General features: G+C 39.2%; 1 protein-coding gene across 8 annotated transcripts in view; it reads left to right on the top strand.

Moving 5' to 3' along the window:
• Nucleotides 1–14,315, top strand: part of GRM8 (glutamate metabotropic receptor 8) — a 393,783-nt gene extending 379,468 nt beyond the window's left edge. For 5 of the 8 annotated variants that reach the window (XM_075428851.1, XM_075428850.1, XM_075428849.1 and 2 more), the window contains 2 exons: nt 7,411–7,657; nt 12,844–14,315. In XM_075428851.1, coding sequence (XP_075284966.1) covers nt 7,411–7,657; nt 12,844–12,893 — 297 coding nt within the window. In that variant the 3' untranslated portion in view covers nt 12,894–14,315. Of the gene's footprint in view, nt 1–7,410; nt 7,713–12,843 lie in introns of all 8 variants that reach the window. The other 3 variants (XM_075428856.1, XM_075428853.1, XM_075428855.1) reach the window with 2 other exon arrangements.
• The last annotated feature ends 6,591 nt before the right edge of the window (nt 14,316–20,906 follow it).

Genomic DNA, 20,906 nt, shown 5'->3' with positions numbered 1-20,906 from the left:
TGAGATAATAACCTAATGAATGTTGCACTTTCATGTTTGTGAGAAGGCTTTGACTTTTTCTCTCAAAGCCTCATTTGAAGTGGTAGGTTGGTAAAGAATGTTTTTAAAAGGTTAAAAAATATATATGTTAAGTAGCTTCTTATGTTTTCCAACTGAAAAAATGTTTGAAGAAGACTCATTTCCTGAAGTATATTTTATACCTGGCAAATAATGTTGTTATATGAGCAGAACAATGACTGGCTTCCATGCATAATGTTTTTCTTCAGGAAAAGATTAATTTTCTTCCCATAGGTCCAGACAGAAAAGTACGTTGTGCACTGGAAACAATGAAAATCTGTAGCTTTAAGCTTACAGGGATGGAGGTTCTGCAGAGAAAGATGAATCCTTTTGTTAGTTATTGGCATCTTGCCAGTATTGTTTAGATTCTCCTGGCTTCAAATATATTTGCCTGCAGCTGGCCTTTTCTATGTTGATTTTCGGTGTGGAATCCATTGCACGGCGTTTCTTTCTGATTTGTGAACACAACTGTGAAACCTGTGTTATCATCCAGTCAGCTCCCTAGCAAGCTGCAACACATGCAGAAGCAATCGTAGTGTTACCGTATGTGCATGACTTTAAAAGAAGAAAGAGACTGTCTTTTCCTAAGCCTTCTAGATTCTGTAGCGGAGGGAGGATGGCTATGAATGCTTTCAGTGTTTTTCTGAGACTGAAGAGACTCATGCTCTCTCCACCGCAAACTGAGCAGGACCATTTTGCTGTCTTTCCCAGTCTGTGGGATGCCTGTGGATAGATGGCGTGTATCTTTATTTTATGACGTATCATTTATTTTCCGGCTATAAACGAGCTGGTAAAGGCTTCCAACAGCTGGGAGGAAGGCAAGAGTGGCAGGAGAGAATGAGAGCAAAAAACCCTTGTGGGAAACAAAGCTTGTTGCATTCAGGCCTTAAAAAATTAAACTTGCTGAAGGAGCGAAGAAGATGCACATAAGATCTATAAAGTATTTGGCAACAAGGATAAGGGAAAAATTAAATCATAATCCAATTTTATGCTCTGTTACTGGCAGTGTGGGACAAGTTCAAGAGTGCCTATCTGGGTATAGGTGTTTCAGACTCCAGTGTTTAATACCGAGGCTGTGTCTTAAGCCTGCAGAGAAAGGCACTTCTAAAGGGCAGGTTGTATAGAATTAGCCAATAAGAGACATTAGACCAGCTGCGTCTTCTTAAACATCCACTTCTTTTTGGAATGCAAGTAGCAGAGTTGGATCTACACTAGGCACCTGGATAGCTTGAGATGTACCAAGACTTCCCTCTGTGGTTTAGCACTTCAGTAACTGCTGGACTTGTTCACCTTCTGTGTTACAAATACTAGCAGTTAGAGAACTTGCACCAAAGTGGAAAAGTTAGATTCAGTTCCCTGAAGAAATCGCAATATATGTATCTCCCGCCTACCTAGGATATCTAGCTAGATTAAAACCAGATTAGGGAACAGGCTAGATGGGAGGTACCCTGTGTTTGACCTATTAAAACTGTGTGGTAAAGAAAAATAAATAGCACGAGAAAATCAGCAATTCTGGAGAGAGCCTGAATGTAATCTTATGTGTGAAAGCAGGGGAGGACTCAAACCAAGGAAACAATCTGAACAAAAGCTGTGATATTACCACTGTTTTCTCTTCTGTAATGAAAGTGGTTGCTTTGTGTTGAACTCGAGGTATGCTGTGTACATGGCATTGCCTCTACAAGTACCAAACTGATGCGACACTATCGGGGACTTATGGGGATATTTAAACATTAAGCTGTGACGTCTAGCTAAGACATAGTCATTCAGCTACCTGCACTAGGACAATTTGGTGCACAGACCTGTTTTGATGCACAGGAATTTTTCAGCTTACCAAGGAGGCAATTCAGTTTCAAGTACTTCCAAATAGAAGAAGCCTTTTTGATGCTCCAGTATTTCCAATGTCACAATTTAAGTTTCAAAGTACAAAGAAGGAGATACATAGTCCTTGAATCAATGGTAGAAGATAGAAAATCCCCAAATACCTACACAGCCATTGTCTATTTTAGCTGTTGAGGCAGTCAGAAGCTATATTACCAAGCTTGCAGAATCCTTCTGATGAGGAAAGGATCCAGGTCATTTGTGAGACAGACAGATCATGTGTTTGAGTGGGGATCTTGATAATTTACATGAGATACAGTCTGTTGTGAGGGATCCTTTGTCAATTGTGGAGGTGGAAAACAGCATGTAAGAAGTCCTGTATCAGTTCTGGTGTGGGTTTGGGGTGGGGGTTGGAGATAGGAAGGTCTCATGTTTTTCCGATAGTGTAAAGACTTTCTTTTTCTTGTGCTACCATGATTTTAGTTTTCTGTCTTATATCTTCTGAATGTCAAGAAAAAGGAGAACAGAAAAGCAGTCTTTGTTACATCTGTGAATGGTATTGTTGGACAAAATGTTTGTAGTTCAGAAAGGATTTTAGTGTGAGGAGTGCTGAAACCCATTTCTGTGTAACTACATATCGCTGTGAGAAAGCAACCTTTATTCTCCTGTAACTTAGAGTGAGCTACCACTGTGAGACACATGAAAAATTATTCAGCCCTCATATCTTATTAAACTGAACTACTTTTGTTGCTCCTTGATTTTTAGAGCAGCTGATTCTTTAAAAGTTACAGGTAGTTATGTTCCCAGAATAATAAAAGTACCCAGAATGCACAGCCATAAAACATCATTGTCCTCTTGTCAGGGATAAAACAAGATAAGAGTCAGAGAAAAGTCAAACCAAGTGTGTAGCATCCTGTTTGCTAGACTCATGCTTTATCATGCTGCAAGAAGACGGATTACAAAGGCGGTAAGGATTAGATACATGGGGTGTTCCTACCCTTAAAAACAGACTCTCAGCCTGCAAATGTAAGATAGAAATTTTTTTGTGATGAGGGTGGTCAAACACTGGAACACGTTGCCCAGAGCAATGGTAGATGCCCCATCCCTGGAAACATTCAAGATCGGGTTGGATGGGGCTCGGAGCAACCTGATGTAGTTGAAGATGTCCCTGCTCATTGCAGGGGAAGTAGAACTAGATGACCTTTAAAGGTCCTTTCCAACCAAAATCATTCTATGATTCTAATAGGAAAAGGAATAAGATCCAAACTGATTTCTGAGCTGGAGAGAGCTACTCTCCAGCTAAGTATGCAATTGCATTAGCGTATGGAGTCAGACTGATATACTCATCACACACAACATGTACATGTAAGTATATGTTCAAAGCCTTCCTCTCAAGATCTAGCAAGTTTCTCAAAGCCCTTCTTTCTCATTAGCTTCATTAAAGAGTAAGTAGTAAGGGTGATCCATGCAAAACATATTCCCCAAGGGCACAGGTCTCTAAAGACTATATTCAATATTTGAAAACTGTTCTGTCAGAAAATTCCCAGCTCTCTCTGGTTTTAATGTTTTGATAGTTATAGTGGCTGGTTCAAAAGCACATCAATCATTAGAAATAAATCCCACTGCGTATGAACAGTAATCTGCAACATGAAACTATCTGTGACTTGGATTTTTTAAAATAGCCTGTTGTGCTGCTCATTTCAATTAAATCCACAGAAGATACATCAGATGTAATGATATAGCTCATGCAAAATACCTGCACTAAATGCACTGAAATGCATGGAGTCATTATTTGAGTGAATGCACTATCAGATTTAGAGTTGATTCACTTATGACGCTTACTCGACTGTAAATCTTCAGGCAGACATTTCTTCTCTTTAGTATTTGCAAGAGCTAGGCACTGTGGAACTTCTTACCGCAGTGAGATCTACCACAATGCATGTATTCTTTGCTACTGTGACTAGAACTATTACATGAACATACGTATTTTACCCTATAACATCCAGACGTTCTTTATCCTTTTTTCTCTTCTAACTCTTACACTGAACCATGAGAGAAAGATGAAACTTACAGCTTGGGCACTTGATAAGCACTGAAAAAGTATGTATTTAAATGCCAGACATTGTTACACTTTCTGTGGATGAGGCTCAGCTAACCACTTAACTGTCATGAGTTGGATTTAAAAAAATGATAAGGCTTCAAGAAAGGATTTTTTATATTTAATGGAGTTTTCACACAGAATACAGTTTGTTAAAGGTATTACTTGCATTGATATCAGTTTTGAAAATCCCGTTAGGAAATATATGCATCTCTAGGAACAAAAATAGAATCACAGAATTATAGAATAATTAGGGTTTGAAAAGACTGTCCAACTGTCAACCCAACACCACCATGCTGTCGCGTTAAAGGGGGGGTAAGGGGAGTCTGATAAGCGGTAAAAGGAGAGCCCTCCTGTTGAGTCACGAGGTTCAGAGAAGACCCCCTTGCTTTCTAAACTCTCTCTCAGAGGAGAGTCTAGGTGCAGCTGGATCAACTCCTTGTACCATACTTGGTCAACGGTTTAGGTCTAAGGGGTTAAGTGTGTAACCACTTCTCAGATTCAACTTGCCTGTCAGAGCCCCTCCAAGGACTTTCACTGAAACAGTTTTGCAAAGTTGAAACAATAGGTAATTTATTCAAGTGACAGGTATCACAGATTCAGAATTGCTGTTGATAAATTCACTGTCCACAAAAGGTGAGCTCAATGTAATAGTTTAGCACTTTAGTTAACAATGTGTTCCCGGGGATACGTCTGACAAAGTCAGAGGTGCGACTCTTACCAAAAACGCCTCCCTTCTTGGGGGGGGAAAAGAGGTTCAGTCCATTGACCCATCTGTCAGGTGAAGTTCTCTCTTGGCTCCTCCTCCCAAAGAGAGTTTTCAAGTGCTAATTTTTATATGTTTGGAAATCTTTTTGCGAGGTGGGACTATGTCAATTGTTGTGTATCGATTGGCTCTTGGCATGGAATGTCGTGTTTTCAGAAGCGAGACTCAGCAGTGTGACACGCCTTCGGAGTGGGCATCTTGGTATGTGCATCCGGTGGCCATCTGTGCTTTATCCAAAGCAATCTCTGAAGCAATCTCTGTCTGTGCAGCCTCTGTGGGTCCCACAGATCACTTAGTTTACAGTGATGGGCTATCCCCCCTTACTTTTGTCTGATAAGATAAGCACCAGTTAATTACTTCCTTTGTTAGCTCTTGGGCTCTTGACACCTCAGTCGAGAGACACCTCAGTCCGAGTTTGTCTTTCCTCTTGCATTTGACAAGTCCAGCAAGGCCATCCATTACACATGCCTACTAAACCACGTCCCGAAGTGCCACATCTACATGCTTTTTAAAAACCTCCAGGGATGGGGACTCCACCACTTCCCTGGGCAGCCTATTCCAGTGCCTGACCACTCTTTCATTAGAGGAATATTTCCTAATATCAAATCTAAACCTCCCCTGATGCAACATGAGACCACTTCCTCTCATCCTATTGCTACTTAGTTGGGAGAAGAGACCAACACCTGCCGCACTACAACCTCCTTTCAGGTAGTTGTAGAGAGCCGTAAGGTCTCCCCTCAGCCTCCTCCAGACTAAACGATTCCTGTTCCCTCAGCCACTCCTCATAAGACTTGTTCTCTAGACCCCTCACCAGCTTCGCTGCCCTTCTTTGGACATGCTCCAGCAACTAAATGTCTTTTTTGTAGTGAGGGGCCCAAAACTGAACACAGTACTCGAGGTGCGGCCTCACCAGTGCTGAGTAAGGGGACACGATCGCCTCCCTACTCCTGGTGGCCACACTATTCCTGATCCAAGCCAGGATGCCGTTGGCCTTCTTGGCCACCTGGGTACACTGCTGGCTCATGTTCAGCCGGCTGTCGCCCAGCACTCCGAGGTCCTTTTCTGTCAGGCAGCTTTCCAGCCACTCCTCCCCAAGCCTGTAGTGTTGCATGGGGTTGTTGTGACCCAAGTGCAGGACTGGTTCTGTCCCTGAAAGCAGGTTCAGCTTCTTAAAAATTTTCAAGCATTGTCAGCCTTTTCTTAGATTGGGCTATCCCTCTTTTTATGGTAATATAAGGCAGTTTTCTGTACGATTACAGAGATACTTTGCAAGGTGATTCAGGGTGAGAGTCCACGCTTCCCAAATACATTTGTTACATTTCTTCACTGCTTTAAGTGAGAGAACAGTTTATTTGTGATCTCCAAGGAGAAAGTATCTTAATGAAAAAACTTTGTAAACTGGAAGACATTAAAAAGTGTTCAACTATAGTAGTGGTGGCACACCATTTTATTATATCTCTACTTTTCTGCCAAGGGCCAAGTTACCCAAGGGCACTTAATAAAAGCAGATGATCTGAAGCTGACATTGCAGACAGCCTTACTACCCTATCTCCAGGTTAACATGCTAGTACCGGCCAGTGCTTAAAATCATGCCTGACAACAATGTCAGTGAATTCTCTGCCAAGGCAATGAGCAGGTTTTACTTCAGTATCTGTTTCATGATAACAACATGATTACCGAGAGATTTGCTACTTAGTTTAGGAAATCACACAGAACTGTAAAATAAAATTGTCGTTTCATAAAATGTCTAATAAAACATAATTTCCTAAGAAAAAAGAAATATTCAGCAGAACTAAAATTAGTATTTCTAATATACTATCTGAATACTTCTCCAAATAGAAAGTTGTCTCTGGTGTTGTTATGGAGTGATCATTGTCATTTTCTTTTATGGGACTATGGAAGACCAGAGTTGCTTTCTTTCTGTAGGTAATAATAAACAATAGACAGAATCACTCAGAAATGTCAGATTTTTCCTTTTTATCTGTAGGGGACTGAGGTCCTTCATGACCTGATGTCACGGTTCCTTGATTTTCTGGTTTATTATGACACTGGCCATGCCAAAAAAGTTGTGACTAGAATTAAGCAGTAAGGTGGAAATGTTAAAAACAAATAAAAGAAAACCCCAAGAAACTCAGTAATATTCAAGCTTCACTATGGAGAACGTTTATTTTTTTTTCCCGAGCTTGAAACTCCAAGAATATATCAAAGATTTCGTTGGATTATGCATTATGCCTGCTGCCGGTTGAGCCATGTTGCACACACTACTGAATCACCATGGGGCACCTTGTTGTAGAGGCTTCAGTGTGTTAAAGTAGACGATATAAGGCTAACCCTATTGTCACTCCTCTTTTCCTGTACAGGCATATTTGTTTTCTTTTCTGAAAATGTAGTTGCTACAGCATCTCAATTACTTTTATGAGAATGAAGTTCAATAAATATTAGGTTGTTTCTACCACCTACTCTTAAGGTTAAAAAAACAACATGAAACAGCCATACTTCGTATAATTAAAGGCAACCAAAGTTAAGGGTCCTTCTGATAATACCTACAGAAAAGGAAGACTGTTATTGGTTCCCTTTCCACCTAATATTTTAAGATAATTACTTTGGTTTCCTTCTTATATTTAATCAATATAACAATGATTTTTATGTTGTTGTTTCTTTCCTTCCCCAGATGTACATCCAGACAACAACACTTACTGTCTCCATGAGTTTAAGTGCTTCTGTGTCTCTGGGCATGCTCTACATGCCCAAGGTTTATATTATCATTTTTCATCCAGAGCAGAATGTTCAAAAACGGAAGCGGAGCTTCAAGGCTGTAGTGACAGCTGCCACAATGCAAAGCAAACTGACCCAAAAAGGAAATGACAGACCAAATGGCGAGGTCAAAACTGAACTGTGTGAAAGTCTTGAAACCAACAGTAAGTCATCTGTAGACTTTCCCATGGTCAAGAGTGGCAGCACTTCCTAATAGATGTACGTTCACAAGAATGCACTTTATAATAATAATAAAATCTATTCTTTTTGTTGCTTCTTCTGCATGAATCCAGAGATGTGTCAGAATTCATGTACTGCTGAATGCAGGAATGCCTAGAGTTGTTTCAGACAAATTGTTTTTCACAGGAGGCTAGTGAAAAAAAAAAAAAAGCACAAGCAGATTTTGGAAAGGCACATCTTTTGAAAATGATCTGTTTTAGCTAGTGCTAATTTGATGTGTTGTGCATTGCTGTGCCAGTTGTGGTATGTCCTGACAGTTCATCAGGTGTTTTTATGGTCATATTTGTATATTCAAAACTAAAGCTTGTTGAAAAAAAAATAATAAAACCAGTTAACATTGCTTTTATTTTGCAGTTAGGCATGGAAGTGAAAATAATGCTTTCTACCTCTCCATCTCAATATTTGTTGACTTTTTCATTTATCACAACTCATGACTACTAACACTTCCCAGAATAACATTTCCCATCCAGGTCTTTGTTGTGGTTTTCTTCATTTTGGTAAAAAATCATGGTAATTCATACACTGCTTAATCATTATGTGTTCTGGTATGTCGTGGGTAGTAATGGGAAGAAGTTCTTTCCCATGTCAGAAAAGTTCTTCATTCTTTCCCTGTCTCTAAATTGCTCTGGTATAGAAGAAAACAAAGGTTACAGCTTCCATTCCACCGCATGAAGACACACTCTCTTATAAACTGGACTTCACAACAAGAATAATCAAATATGAATAAAGCCAGCAACTTTACCCCCAGAGCTTAGTAATGGAGAATTGGTTTCTATTAAGGAGTTAGAGGTCACGTGGGATGGACGTCAGCTGTTATAATTAAAGACCTTTTTTCAGTCATTTTACTGCAAATGAGGGGTTTTTTGAATTCTTATTACTTTCTGATGATGTTGACAGGAGATTGAATAGTACTATTTTGCTTGAGCACATTCAGACAAGTCAGTACCTAGTCTGCAGAAAAATATTGTACTTTTTTCAGAAAAATGCAACCCCCCACTGAATTCAATCAGAGTTTGCCACATCGAAGACTGTATAAATATAGTCCATAAGTTTACCATACTATAGTTGCTGATGCTTGGAGGCTACTGAGTGCAAACCAATTCACTTAAAAAACTCATGACCCTTCAAAATGTGTATATCTGCTAGACTGAGCTAAGGGTTTATACAGCTTCAGGTTATGACATATAACAAAGGACAAAAGGAGAAAGGCAATGAAATTCCTTGTGGAACAAATAATAGTATGGAAATACGAAGAACTCAGTAATTTCTCAAATCTTCAGAAGCCATGAAAATAAAATTCAGAAGGGAAAGTGATGTGGATTTTGCTGAGTTTGCAAAATTATAATTTTCTGACGAAATGTCAAAGGAGAGATCCCACAGTAGGGTGAGAAAGAGCGTTACTAAGAAAGTCTTGGGTATCTGATGTTTATCTACTGTGCCTAACTAAGAAATGCTGTGCCTGATATTCCTTAAACTATTATTATGCATAATCCATAGAAATAGCTGCTATTGGAAACAAGTCCGCTTCTCCAGTAGTGTGAGGTATGCAGGGTAATGCTTATTTACTGTGCTGCAAACAAGATTTTAACAGTAGCACATCTATATAATTCTGAGCTCACTAGGAGTATATCCTGACTAGGCTTTGATCCAGGCATCATAATACTTCCATAGGCAAAAATTCAGAGTCAATTCATTTGCGCTCCAGAAAGCTGTCCCTATATAATACAGCTCTTGGCCTCAAGATGGGTTTTTCTCTTCCCCAAAATTATTCTGTACCATTTGGATTTGAGCATCTTCCCTCTTTTCTGCCAAATTAGTTATTGTCAAACTTTTGATCATTCCTGTGAATTATCAGTGCATAATTCCACATAAGACCTTTTCACTAGGTCCATAGTAACAACTTCTCAACACTGCAAAATGCCTTGCACTGACTCTGTGTGAGGTAGATCTGTCTTCTCTTTGGCAGTATATGAATCTGATCACAAAAAATCAGGCTATTCCTAGTAAACCAGAGTTGTGTAGTAAGTTTTTCCCGTTATTTCCCAAGCACAAATACTGGTGGTGATAACAATGCTCATAACTAGGTAAGGAAGAAGATGATACAGTCAGGTAATTCCTTTTGCTTCTCAACCAGAGACGAATCTGCTCTGTCTGGTTTGTCCTGTTCCATGTGACAGACTTTACTCCATGTTGTCCCTGACACGAATACAGTCTTTTTTTTTTTTTTTGAACTGCATTCATATTCAGTGGAAAACAAATTGTATCTGGGAATCTGGATGAAAAAACAAATCCAGATATAATTATAGAAGGCATAGCAATGACTTTAAATGCATACAGGTGAGATGTCAATAATCACTCTAAATTGCTTTAGATCCTCTTTTATATTATTCTTTTTCTTTTTGTCTCATTCCAACAGCAATGTGGTAACTGGAGCTAGAAAACGTTGTTCATACCCAGAAATATTTTGAGCCAAGTCTGTTACTTTTTCTGGCCATCTAAGCTTGCCAAATTTGGTTCATGTTTTTACTATGAAATACTAACAGTCTTAAAGAGCAGGACAGCAGCTGCTGAAGCTTTCAGATCCCCAGACAGAAACTCTAGGCTTATTACAGTGAACTATGAAGACACTTGAAATATTTATCAAGTAAAAAAACATTGTTTGCAGAAGAGATTAGATTTAATGCATTTAAAATTACTATCTACACTAGTTTCCTGCATTGTCATTTTTTAAAGTAACAACACTTGAAACTCAGTAGGAAAACTTTTGTTTCTTGATCAGTCCTAGATTAATTCTGTCAAATCTATTTAAGTCTTAGATACACAGCAATGTTACAGCAAATTCACAAGTTGCTCTCAATCAGCTGAGGTGCAGTAACTACTTATTTTTGCATTTTGAGCTTCTTGCAAATGTCCTCACATAATTCAGCTTACTGGGTTGTGATAAATCCGATTATGTTACATCGCTGTGGGCTAAAAACATATACATAAAAAGTTATCGTAGAACTCAGCTGATAAAGGGTAATGTGGCAAGCTAGCTTAACCTAACCTGATCACCTAACCGATCCTGTTTTCATGGTGAGGGAAAAAAATAAGCTTTGTTCCCTCTGTCCTTTTGTTCCCAAGCGTGCAGAGTTTGCAGATGTGCATTTATTTGTTATTTCTTAGTTGGGAACAAATGCTTTTATGCTCTGAGGAACTCCATACCATTTCAGCAGTCCTGCATTATTTTCGAAGGAGCTTAACAGGCCAAAAGAAAAATAGAATCCTCTCAGAAATCCAGCTGTAGGAGCATGGGAGAGTTCAGATGGGAGCAGTACATTCCTTCTGAAAGATCTGAAAGATGTAAATGAGGCTATATTTGCTTCAAGTGTCCCAATACTGGCAAATAAATCTACTTCATGTTGGTGCTTGAATACTGTGATTGATTTTGTGAAATATTTGCTTAATGTGCCAAAAGCAATCCTGTCATGAATTAGCTCCTCCAGGCACAAAGTACTGGAGCTATCTGTGCAAGTGGAAGTAAGAAATACTATGTTATGCAGCTTGCTTTTGATTATTCATTCTTATATATACATTCTTAGGGAACAAAAGTTATAGTTATATGTGAATTATAATGGTCTGGTTCTGTTGTGTCTTACAAAATGTCAAATGTAATATCAGAATCAAATTGCTCAGAAATCCAAAGAAAACATGAAGATGAAGCAAGCAGCAAACTTAGTTATTTATGCTACCTAGTATTATTTTGCAGAAATTTTAGTCATCTTTGATTTAGTTTAATCCTTGGTTCAGGACAGACAAGCTGTAGTTTCTTGGTTTCTGTACTCTGTTCTTTCCAAATCATCAGATTGTTAGACTGGATTTAGGAGGTAGAATGAAGAATCTTTTACGTATCTATCTCAGCTCTTCCCACCAGATTCTATATAAAAAAAGAAACTGAAGGAAGGAAGGAACATATGGGAACAGAATGAAGATCTTTGAATCTAGAGACCAGACAACTTTTGTGCCATGAAATTATTTTCATCCTGCCAGTTGTAGTCTTCACTAACATAAGCAGAACATGTCTGTAGCAGATGGAATATAAAACTTATTTGGGAAGCCAAATTCCTCTGTATGCTGTATGACATAGACCTTATTACAGAGACAAAAAAGAGACTTAGTCCCCCAGCAGACTGATTTGCCATGTAGCCAACTGGTTTAAAATTAGGGAGCTAACTGTGGGACCTAGTGTCACCATTTCTGTCTTCCCACCACTACGTTAACACAGCAGTGGAGACTTGGGCCATATTTTTAACAGCAAAGGGGTAAGATACAATGGCATAGAAGATGATGTAAACTTCCCTGTATGATTCACAGTTGTTCTCTTTTACAATAATAGAAATGTTTAACTTTCTCAACATACTACCTCATTCTGAACAAGGGGTGTCAGCTTTGCTCAGAGGAAGACATAATTAGCTGACCATCAACATAAGGAGAGCGTAATAGCATGGCAGCTCTAAAACACAGCCTAGGGTCTCATAAGCATTTCTGCTGGCTCACTGCTATGTAGATACTCTGTGTCTGAAGGGTGTCTGGAGAATATGTGCTGTAGGCACTAGCTGCTCTGTTTCACTAACTTGGAGAGATGGTTCCCGTATCAGGTTTTGCTCCTTTCAAGGAGCATAAGCCTTTTTCTGGATGGACGAACCACCAGTAGCTGCAAAATTACCTTCAACCAGCAGAGGAGATAGAAAAATCCAAGCTCTAAATTAAAAAAGTCTATACAGAAGTCAGCCAAAATAATACCAGACAAACAGTATGATGAAATTCTGTTACAAGTATGCTAAAACCACTCATCATTGTTCCTCTCTATTGACCTCTGCTTCCCCAAGTCATAAACAAAATGTTATCATCAAAAACACAGAACCTGAGATCCAGCTTACTCACTGCCTATATACATGCTTAAACTTTCTTATTTTATTCCATGAACACCGGCGATGTTATTTGGAAATATACTTGGACATTGTCTGAGTTCAAATGCTAAATATGTTTTGTTTTTTTTCTCCTTTGTCGATTCTAAAAATCCTGAACTTTATTTTTTGTTGTTGTTTGTTTTTGGTTTTTTGATTTACAGCCTTCTCTACCAAGACAACTTATGTCAGTTACAGCAGTCAGGCAAACTGAGCAGGGATGAAATTCACTGGAAGACCTGCAGGATGGGATCTTGCAAACATAGACTGTACCACAACGAGAATTCAGTCTTGGAAATATCAGTAAACTACATTCAAATCAATAGTCACTCTCCTAAAGGACACGGATTACACAGAGGCAAAAGGCAAAAGAGACAGGGGAAGGAACAGTCCAGTTTTATAACACAGAGACAGAGTGTCCAGCTTCTGAAGAGTTCACTCACAAAAGGAAGTAAATCACAAAAGGAAAACAAATGTTAGCTTGTGATAAAAAATGCTGTTGAAATAAATCATGTCTGATGTTATATCTGTAAGTACTTTTTTGTGATTGTGACAATTTCCTTTCCTGTCCTACATTGTTCAACTCGTAAAAGAAGAGTTTGTTTCTTGTGACGGCTGACTGAATTAAGTCCTGGGTTACGCTAAAATAAATGCAATGATCAACGCATGCTAATTTTTATACAAAATAATTTATTTCTAATAATAAAGGAATGTTTTACAAATGTTGAGACTTGTTTTGTTGCAGTTTTAAGGAAAAAAAGTCCTTACACTCTTGTCTATTGTTTGATTAGAATGTGCAGTAAAGGTGGGTGTACAAATAAAATAAAAATCATGGCATCAGAAGAATGCAGTGTAAACTCTAAGCATGTGTGTGTGTGTATGTGTGCATGTGTGCGTGTACATAGGTGCATGCCAGCATGTATGTATGTGTGTGTGTACTCTGCAGTGCGTGAATTTTTTTGTTCAAAGCTTTGTGACTGTATTTTCTAATGGAAGGATTTTTTCCCCCTTCTCACCCTCAAAGTAAGTGCATTTTATATGTTTGTAAGTGAAGGAGTCCTGACAGTAATTATTTTGTATGATTGTATTCTATTTCTGAACCTCCACTAATAATTTCAATCCTTTTAATTTCTGGAATTTACAGTTTGTAAGACTTCATGACAGCTAGACTGGATTAAGCTGGAAGTCTATTCAGCTTAGTATCCTGTCTCTGACAGGGGAATGTAGCAGATGCTTATCTCAATAAAGGTGATTTTGAAATAACAGGAGAGATATCAATGGAGAGTTTGGAAAGTGGTGACCTAGTGGATATATGTATTATTGCCTTATTAACACTTAAATATCAAAGAAATAGATGTCCATGTGCAATCTTCACATCTTCTAACTCCCATGTCAAAAGGTGGTGTGTGCGTTAGAAAAGATTATGCAAAGAGAAAGAGAAATTCCTATAGATGTCTATCAAGTTTATAAACCCCTCCAAAGAAGTTTAAAAAAGACAGCTGGGGACTTTCTGCTTTGGTACTATACCTGTGATGTTCTTTAAGACTTTTCCACTCCGTACGCTATTTATCATTTGTCAAGTCACTGGGTCTTCACAATCAGTTGGTTATTAAATATTACTCATCCTGAATTAGCCTGGATGACTCCTTGTGCTTTTTTTCTTCAAAGGAGCTGTATTTTTATAACATATCTTGAGGAAGCTGTGGTGCGTCGTAAACTACATGAATGAAAGTTGAAGTATCTGAAACTGAACCTTCTTCTGTCACCATGTCAACATTTAAACCGCAGCACAGTCAGCAAACTGCATGATACTGAATTTCCGTGTTCAAGATATTTGACAAAACATAGTTAGTTTTTCCCAGCATTTAAATATCTGAATTATTAACTGATAATTGCTTTCGTACATTGTGGTATTGTGTATTTGTTACATGTGCTTATACTGTGTGAAAATTCCATTTTCGACTATACCACATCATGTCAATCTCAAACCTATAAATTAATATATGCTTAATTTTAGGCATTTGAGTAATGCAGCTAATGAAATGCGACCTGAAAAAACTTTTCATAAAACCAGTTTCAGTTCTGTTTTGCTAAATAATACCTCATCAAATTGATGGTTTTTGTGAAAATGCATTGATTAGATCAATGTTTTAACAAGTTAGACTTCCATGTCTAGGATGGATTTCCGAAAAGAGAAAGAGAGAGAATATGTTTTATCTGAAAACCAATGTATTGGCACAGTTTCTTATCAAGAAACCTTTATAAAGTTTCATTTTCAATCCACAACAACAAAAAATTTCAGATCTTTTGTCTGTAATATCTATACATAATAATATAACAGTATGCTTTCGAAAAAACAATACATAGGAATTGCCTTTAAAACACATTTCATATACAGATAAACTTTTTATATACACATAAAGATTAGTATATGATATATGAATACCTTCCAGTTTCAGAGTAGTCCAAAGGAAATGTTGTTCTGAACAGATTTACTGAGACCAATATACACTTTTTTTGGTTGAACAGTAGAATACAAACAGAATGAAAATTATTTTGTGCGTTTTCTATGTCATTCTGTCTGAAATGTGCAGTATATTAAGCCTCACTGGTATTAGTGTAACTCACCATACAAATAAGCACACAGTCTGAATTACAGAATGAAACGGGTGTTTTCAGAATACAACAGAACAGCACTGGTCTACAGGTTTCAATTCTATAGAGTAGATATGTACAGTTTATGCATTTGCATAGAATGGTGCATATCCATCTCCTATAAAGGATCAAAAGCACATTCTTCTCTTGTTTTGCTCTAGAGCTATGGAAGAACAATGCATTTTATTTCTGAATGAAATGTTTACTTTGTTCTCTTCAGCTTCGGAGACTTTCCTGTACAGGCAGTAGCAGCTCCAAAGATTTTTTTCTAGCAACCTGATATGTGAGTTCTGCATCCAAGACTGTACCTTCAGGTGACCTGAAATCACAGAATCACAGAATCACAGAATAGTAGGGGTTGGAAGGGACCTCTGTGGGTCATCTAGTCCAACCCCCCTGCCGAAGCAGGGTCACCTACAGTAGGCTGCACAGGATCTTGTCCAGGCGGGTCTTGAATATCTCCAGAGAAGGAGACTCCACAACCTCCCTGGGCAGCCTGTTCCAGTGCTCCGGCACCCTCAGAGGGAAGAAGTTCTTCCTCATGTTCAGACGGAACTTCCTGTGCCTCAGTTTGTGCCCATTGCCCCTTGTCCTGTCACTGGGCACCACTGAAAAGAGCTTGGCCCCATCCTCCTGACACCCTCTCTTCAGATATTTATAAGCATTTATAAGGTCCCCTCGCAGCCTTCTCTTCTTCAGGCTGAACAAGCCCAGCTCCCTCAACCTCTCCTCGTAGGGGAGATGTTCCAGTCCCCTCACCATCCTTGTAGCCCTCCGCTGGACTCTCTCCAGTAGCTCTTCATCTTTCTTGAACTGGAGAGCCCAGAACTGGACACAGTACTCCAGATGAGGCCTCACCAGGGCAGTGTAGAGGGGAAGGAGAACCTCCCTCGTCCTGCTGGCCACACTCTTCTTGATGCACCCCAGGATCCCATTGACTTTCTTGGCAGCCAGGGCACACTGCTGGCTCATGGTTAACCTGTCGTCCACCAGGACACCCAGGTCCCTCTCCGCAGAGCTGCTCTCCAGCAGGTCCACCCCAAGCCTGTACTGGTGCATGGGGTTGTTCCTCCCCTGCATTTGCCTTTGTTGAACCTCATCAGGTTCCTCTCTGCCCAGCTCTCCAGCCTATCCAGGTCACGCTGAATGGCAGCACAGCCTTCTGGTGTATCTACCACACCTCCCAGTTTGGTGTCGTCAGCAAACTTGCTGAGGGTACATTCTAACTCTTCATCCAGGTCGTTGATGAAGAAGTTAAACAAGACTGGGCCCAGTACTGACCCCTGGGGGACACCACTTGTCACCAGCCTCCAACTAGACTCAGCGCCGCTGATGACAACCCTCTGAGTTCTGCCATTCAGCCAGTTCTCAATCCACCTCACCGACCACTCATCCAGCCCACACTTCCTCAGCTTCCCTAGGAGGATATCATGGGAGACTGTGTCGAAAGCCTTGCTGAAGTCAAGGTAGACAACATCCATGGCTCTCCCTTCGTCTACCCAGCCAGTCATGTCGTTGTAGAAAGCTGTCAGATTGGTCAGGCATGATTTCCCCTTGGTGAATCCATGCTGACTACTCCTGATAACCTTCTTTTCTTCCACTTGCTTGATGATGGCCTCCAGGATAAGCTGCTCCATCACCTTTCCCGGGATGGAGGTGAGGCTGACCGGCCTGTAGTTCCCTGGGTCCTCCTTCTTGCCCTTTTTGAAGATTGGAGTGACATTGGCCTTTCTCCAGTCCTCGGGCACCTCTCCTGTCCTCCAGGACCTCTCAAAGATGATGGAGAGTGGCTCAGCAATGACATCCGCCAGCTCCCTCAGCACTCGTGGGTGCATTCCATCGGGGCCCATGGATTTGTGGACATCCAGATCTCTTAAGCGATCCCTCACACAGTCCTCCTCGACCAAGGGAAAGTCGTTCTCTTTGTAGGCTTCTTCTCTTACCTCCGAGGCCTGGGATTCCTGAGGGCCAGTCTTAGCACTGAAGACTGAAGCAAAGAAGGCATTCAGTAGCTCTGCCTTCTCCGCATCCTCCGTCACCAGGACACCCGCCTCATTCAGCAGCGGCCCCACGTTGTCCCTAGCCTTCCTTTTGCTGCTGATGTAGTTGAAGAAGCCCTTCTTGTTGTTTTTGACATCCCTTGCCAGCTTCAATTCCAGGTGAGCCTTGGCCTTCCTCGTTGCATCCCTGCATACTCTCACCACGTTCCTGTACTCTTCCCAAGTGGCCTGCCCCTCTTTCCACATTCCATGGACCTTTCTCTTCTGCCTGATCTCCGCTAGAAGCTCCTTGTTTAACCATGCAGGTCTCCTGCCTCCTTTGCTAGATTTCTTTCTCAGGGGGATGCATTGCTCCTGTGCATGGAAGAAGTGTTGTTTAAAGAGCGACCAGCACTCATGGACCCCCCTGCCTTTGAGAGCCCTGGCCCACGGGATTCCTCCCAGTAGCTCCTTGAAGAGGGCAAAGTCAGCCCTCCTGAGGTCCAGGGTTTTGATCCTGCTTATCGCCCTGCTTCCTCCACGCAGGATCCTGAACTCGACCATTTCATGGTCACTGCAGCCGAGTCTACCTCTAACCTTCACAGTCTACCTCCAACCTTCAAATCCTGTTTGTCCAATAGATGGTGAAACAGCTCTACAAGTTCTAACTTCTAGGTTAGGTGACCTAAATTTTGTGACCCCACCTGAGCCTACTTGGGGGATTATTGATTAAGGTATTGCAGCCTGCAGCCTACAGCCTCTAACCAAGACTGATATACCTTTTTCAGAATCATCATTGAACACAAACAGTCCAGATGAGGGAATTAAATATTTTTCAATGATTGATTCTAATTAGGTTTAGTGGTGTTTTATCGAGCTTATCAGGGTTTTGTCTCCAGTTTAGTTATTATAATAAAAAGCAACATCCCCCCCAAAAATATTATTATAAATCAAGGCCCAGAGAATGGTACAATATAAAGAAAGGAAAAATTGCTAGAATTTTGCAACATGAGTATAAAAATGATGAACTTTAGGAAAACTGCTTCCACTGTCCTTTAGTTTTTATATTATAAGGTCCATTTTTATGAGAAGAGTGGGTGAATTCAGTCAACAATAAGAAGAGAAATCGCTGCAGAGTCTGATGTTATTGTGCCTACAGTTTTCTTCTCTTTTTATGAAACAGTCATCATTTAATCTTTCTATACAAAAAAAAAAAATCACTATTTGGGTCTTTTTTTAGTTGCTTTTTTTTTAACAACCTCTGTTTCTACCTTGTTCTTCTCTTTGTCACTGATATTCATGAAGCTACAGTTAAACCATTATCAACATTTCCATTACGAATGATATTATCTAACACACAAAAAGATTCTGCAGGTTGAAACTTGTAATGTATTGTCTTAGTGTATATGCAAAAGAACGCAAATAGAAAAATAGAATTATTTAGGTGTTAAAATAAAAATCTTACAAAAAAAATATAGTCCTGAGGCAGATGTAATCAGGTGGTAACAATTTCAAAACTGAGATTTGGCTAATGATCATAATATGGCATGTTATAGTCATAAACAATATAATTAGAAAAATCAAAGAAAAAATTATAGGAAAGAACCATACTAAAATATAAATATTCTATATCCATTTTCACATACCTTTTCACTCTCTTCCCTTCAAAATCTCTTTTGAGGACCTATAGCCCTAATGTAAAAACCGTTCAAGTTAATGAAGGTCTTATCTCTAATGTAGCAGATTTGAGATTAGACATCAGATGTTTTATCATTCAGTTAAACTATAGCTTTTTTAAACTATTTGCTTTGAATAAATGGCTGTCATGGAAAACCATAATAATAATACATCAATTTTTAGCTGTATTTTAATTCACAATAATAACCCTTAAAATGCTGTATGTATACAAGTAACTGGTGTATGAATCACTCACGTGTTTATAAAAAACAGTGTAAATTAGGTATTAGGAACTAGATAATGTTATGGGATGGCTAAGATCATCTGTTGGCCTGACTTTGAGACACGAGACACTGTTAAATCTCCTAGCCTTCCCTGGTATATGAAAGTGCACAGCAACTACAGCTGCAGAGGATTTTTTTCACCTGATCTGAAACAATGATTGTTGAAGGGAAAAGAACAAAATAGTGAAATCATTAGAGGAATATAGACTATGACAGATAACTCTATTCAGGACTACTTGAAGTTAAACACCTCAACACCTAAAAGGATCTAGATCTGAGAGATTTCTATTTATAGACAAGGAATGTGTGAAGGTCTTGAACCGACCTGCAACTTAGGTTCTGCAAAATTTCATTGCCTCGCTTCACAAATTTGAGCAGTTCATTGTAGAAAAATTAAAATGCATACTGACCAAAGCCTTGGTTGGTGTCTCTGTCTTGCAGACAGGTGACAGGGTGAGATCCCTGGTCAATGGCACTGTCTTCAGATAAAGAATCTGTCCCAACAGATAAACCCAATGCATACTAGTTTTAGTATACGTTGGCAAGATTTACTCTCTTCTATTAACCATAGAGTTCCAGAAACTCCAAAGGTATACTGTATGCTAAGGATTTGATCTAAAGCCAAGTGAAGTTCACAGAAGTCTTTTAGCAGACTTAGCCAGAACCACCCAGAAGCACCCAATGATTCTACTTATAAATCAGATGGGCAATACACAATGTCAAAATACATTCCAATCTAATTTTTATCCACAAGAAACTAGTGTTGTCATGAATGAGGTCCCAGTGGGAAGACCAAAAGATATATGACAAAAGCACAGTGACTGAAGTATTATACTAATGAAAGCCTGCAGGGTATGGCTTATTCATGTTAGTGAGACAGTGTCTGAAATTGTGATTATCCAAATTTTTTTAAAATAGGAGTTTGTCTCAAGTATTTTCAGTCCACTCAGATTTCACAGTAATTCAGTAGTTGAGATCTTGAAGTTTAATAGCTAAACTTTTGTGCAGGAACAGTAACATATTTTTCGTCTAAAATTATACAAAGTCTTTATTGTACAAAATTATGTTCTGATCACGAAGAAGCAGACTACAGTTTTAAAATTGCTATTACTGGTCATTTATGCACGAGTGTGCTGAAGCAACTCCATCAGGACACACAACTTTCTTTTACTGAGATCAGGAACAAGTCCTTAATGTTGTTTTGTGACTGCAAGATAGATACAATGAGATCCGAATGACTTCATGCATCAGGTCAATGAACCAGAAATTAAACAGAATTTATAGACAGTACTTTAACTGTTCTATAGAAAGAGTAATGAGCCAATTTGTCAAAAATCCCCTTTTCAAGACATGCCTAAATAGTAATTTCCACAGCAGGGTTTTTAACTAATAGCACTGTCTCTTTTCCAATGAATACATACAAAATTTTTATTAAGAACCAAGGAAAGAAATGAAGGAAAGCATTCCTAACAGATCCAGTTTGTAAATGTTTTGTATTGGAATACAATTTACTAATTTCTGCATATACTTAAAGGCTGAATGTGAAAGTGGAAGACATAGCATTGTTGATGGATAAAGAGAAAATGTCTTTCTTGCAACATTGTTTTGTAATGCTTTGGTTTGAAAATGTAC

The sequence above is a fragment of the Opisthocomus hoazin genome, chromosome 8 (genome assembly GCF_030867145.1).
Source record: "Opisthocomus hoazin isolate bOpiHoa1 chromosome 8, bOpiHoa1.hap1, whole genome shotgun sequence".
Lineage (NCBI taxonomy): Eukaryota > Metazoa > Chordata > Aves > Opisthocomiformes > Opisthocomidae > Opisthocomus > Opisthocomus hoazin.
The sequence above is the reverse complement of the archived record's forward strand: the minus strand, read 5'-3'. Positions and strand labels throughout refer to the sequence as shown.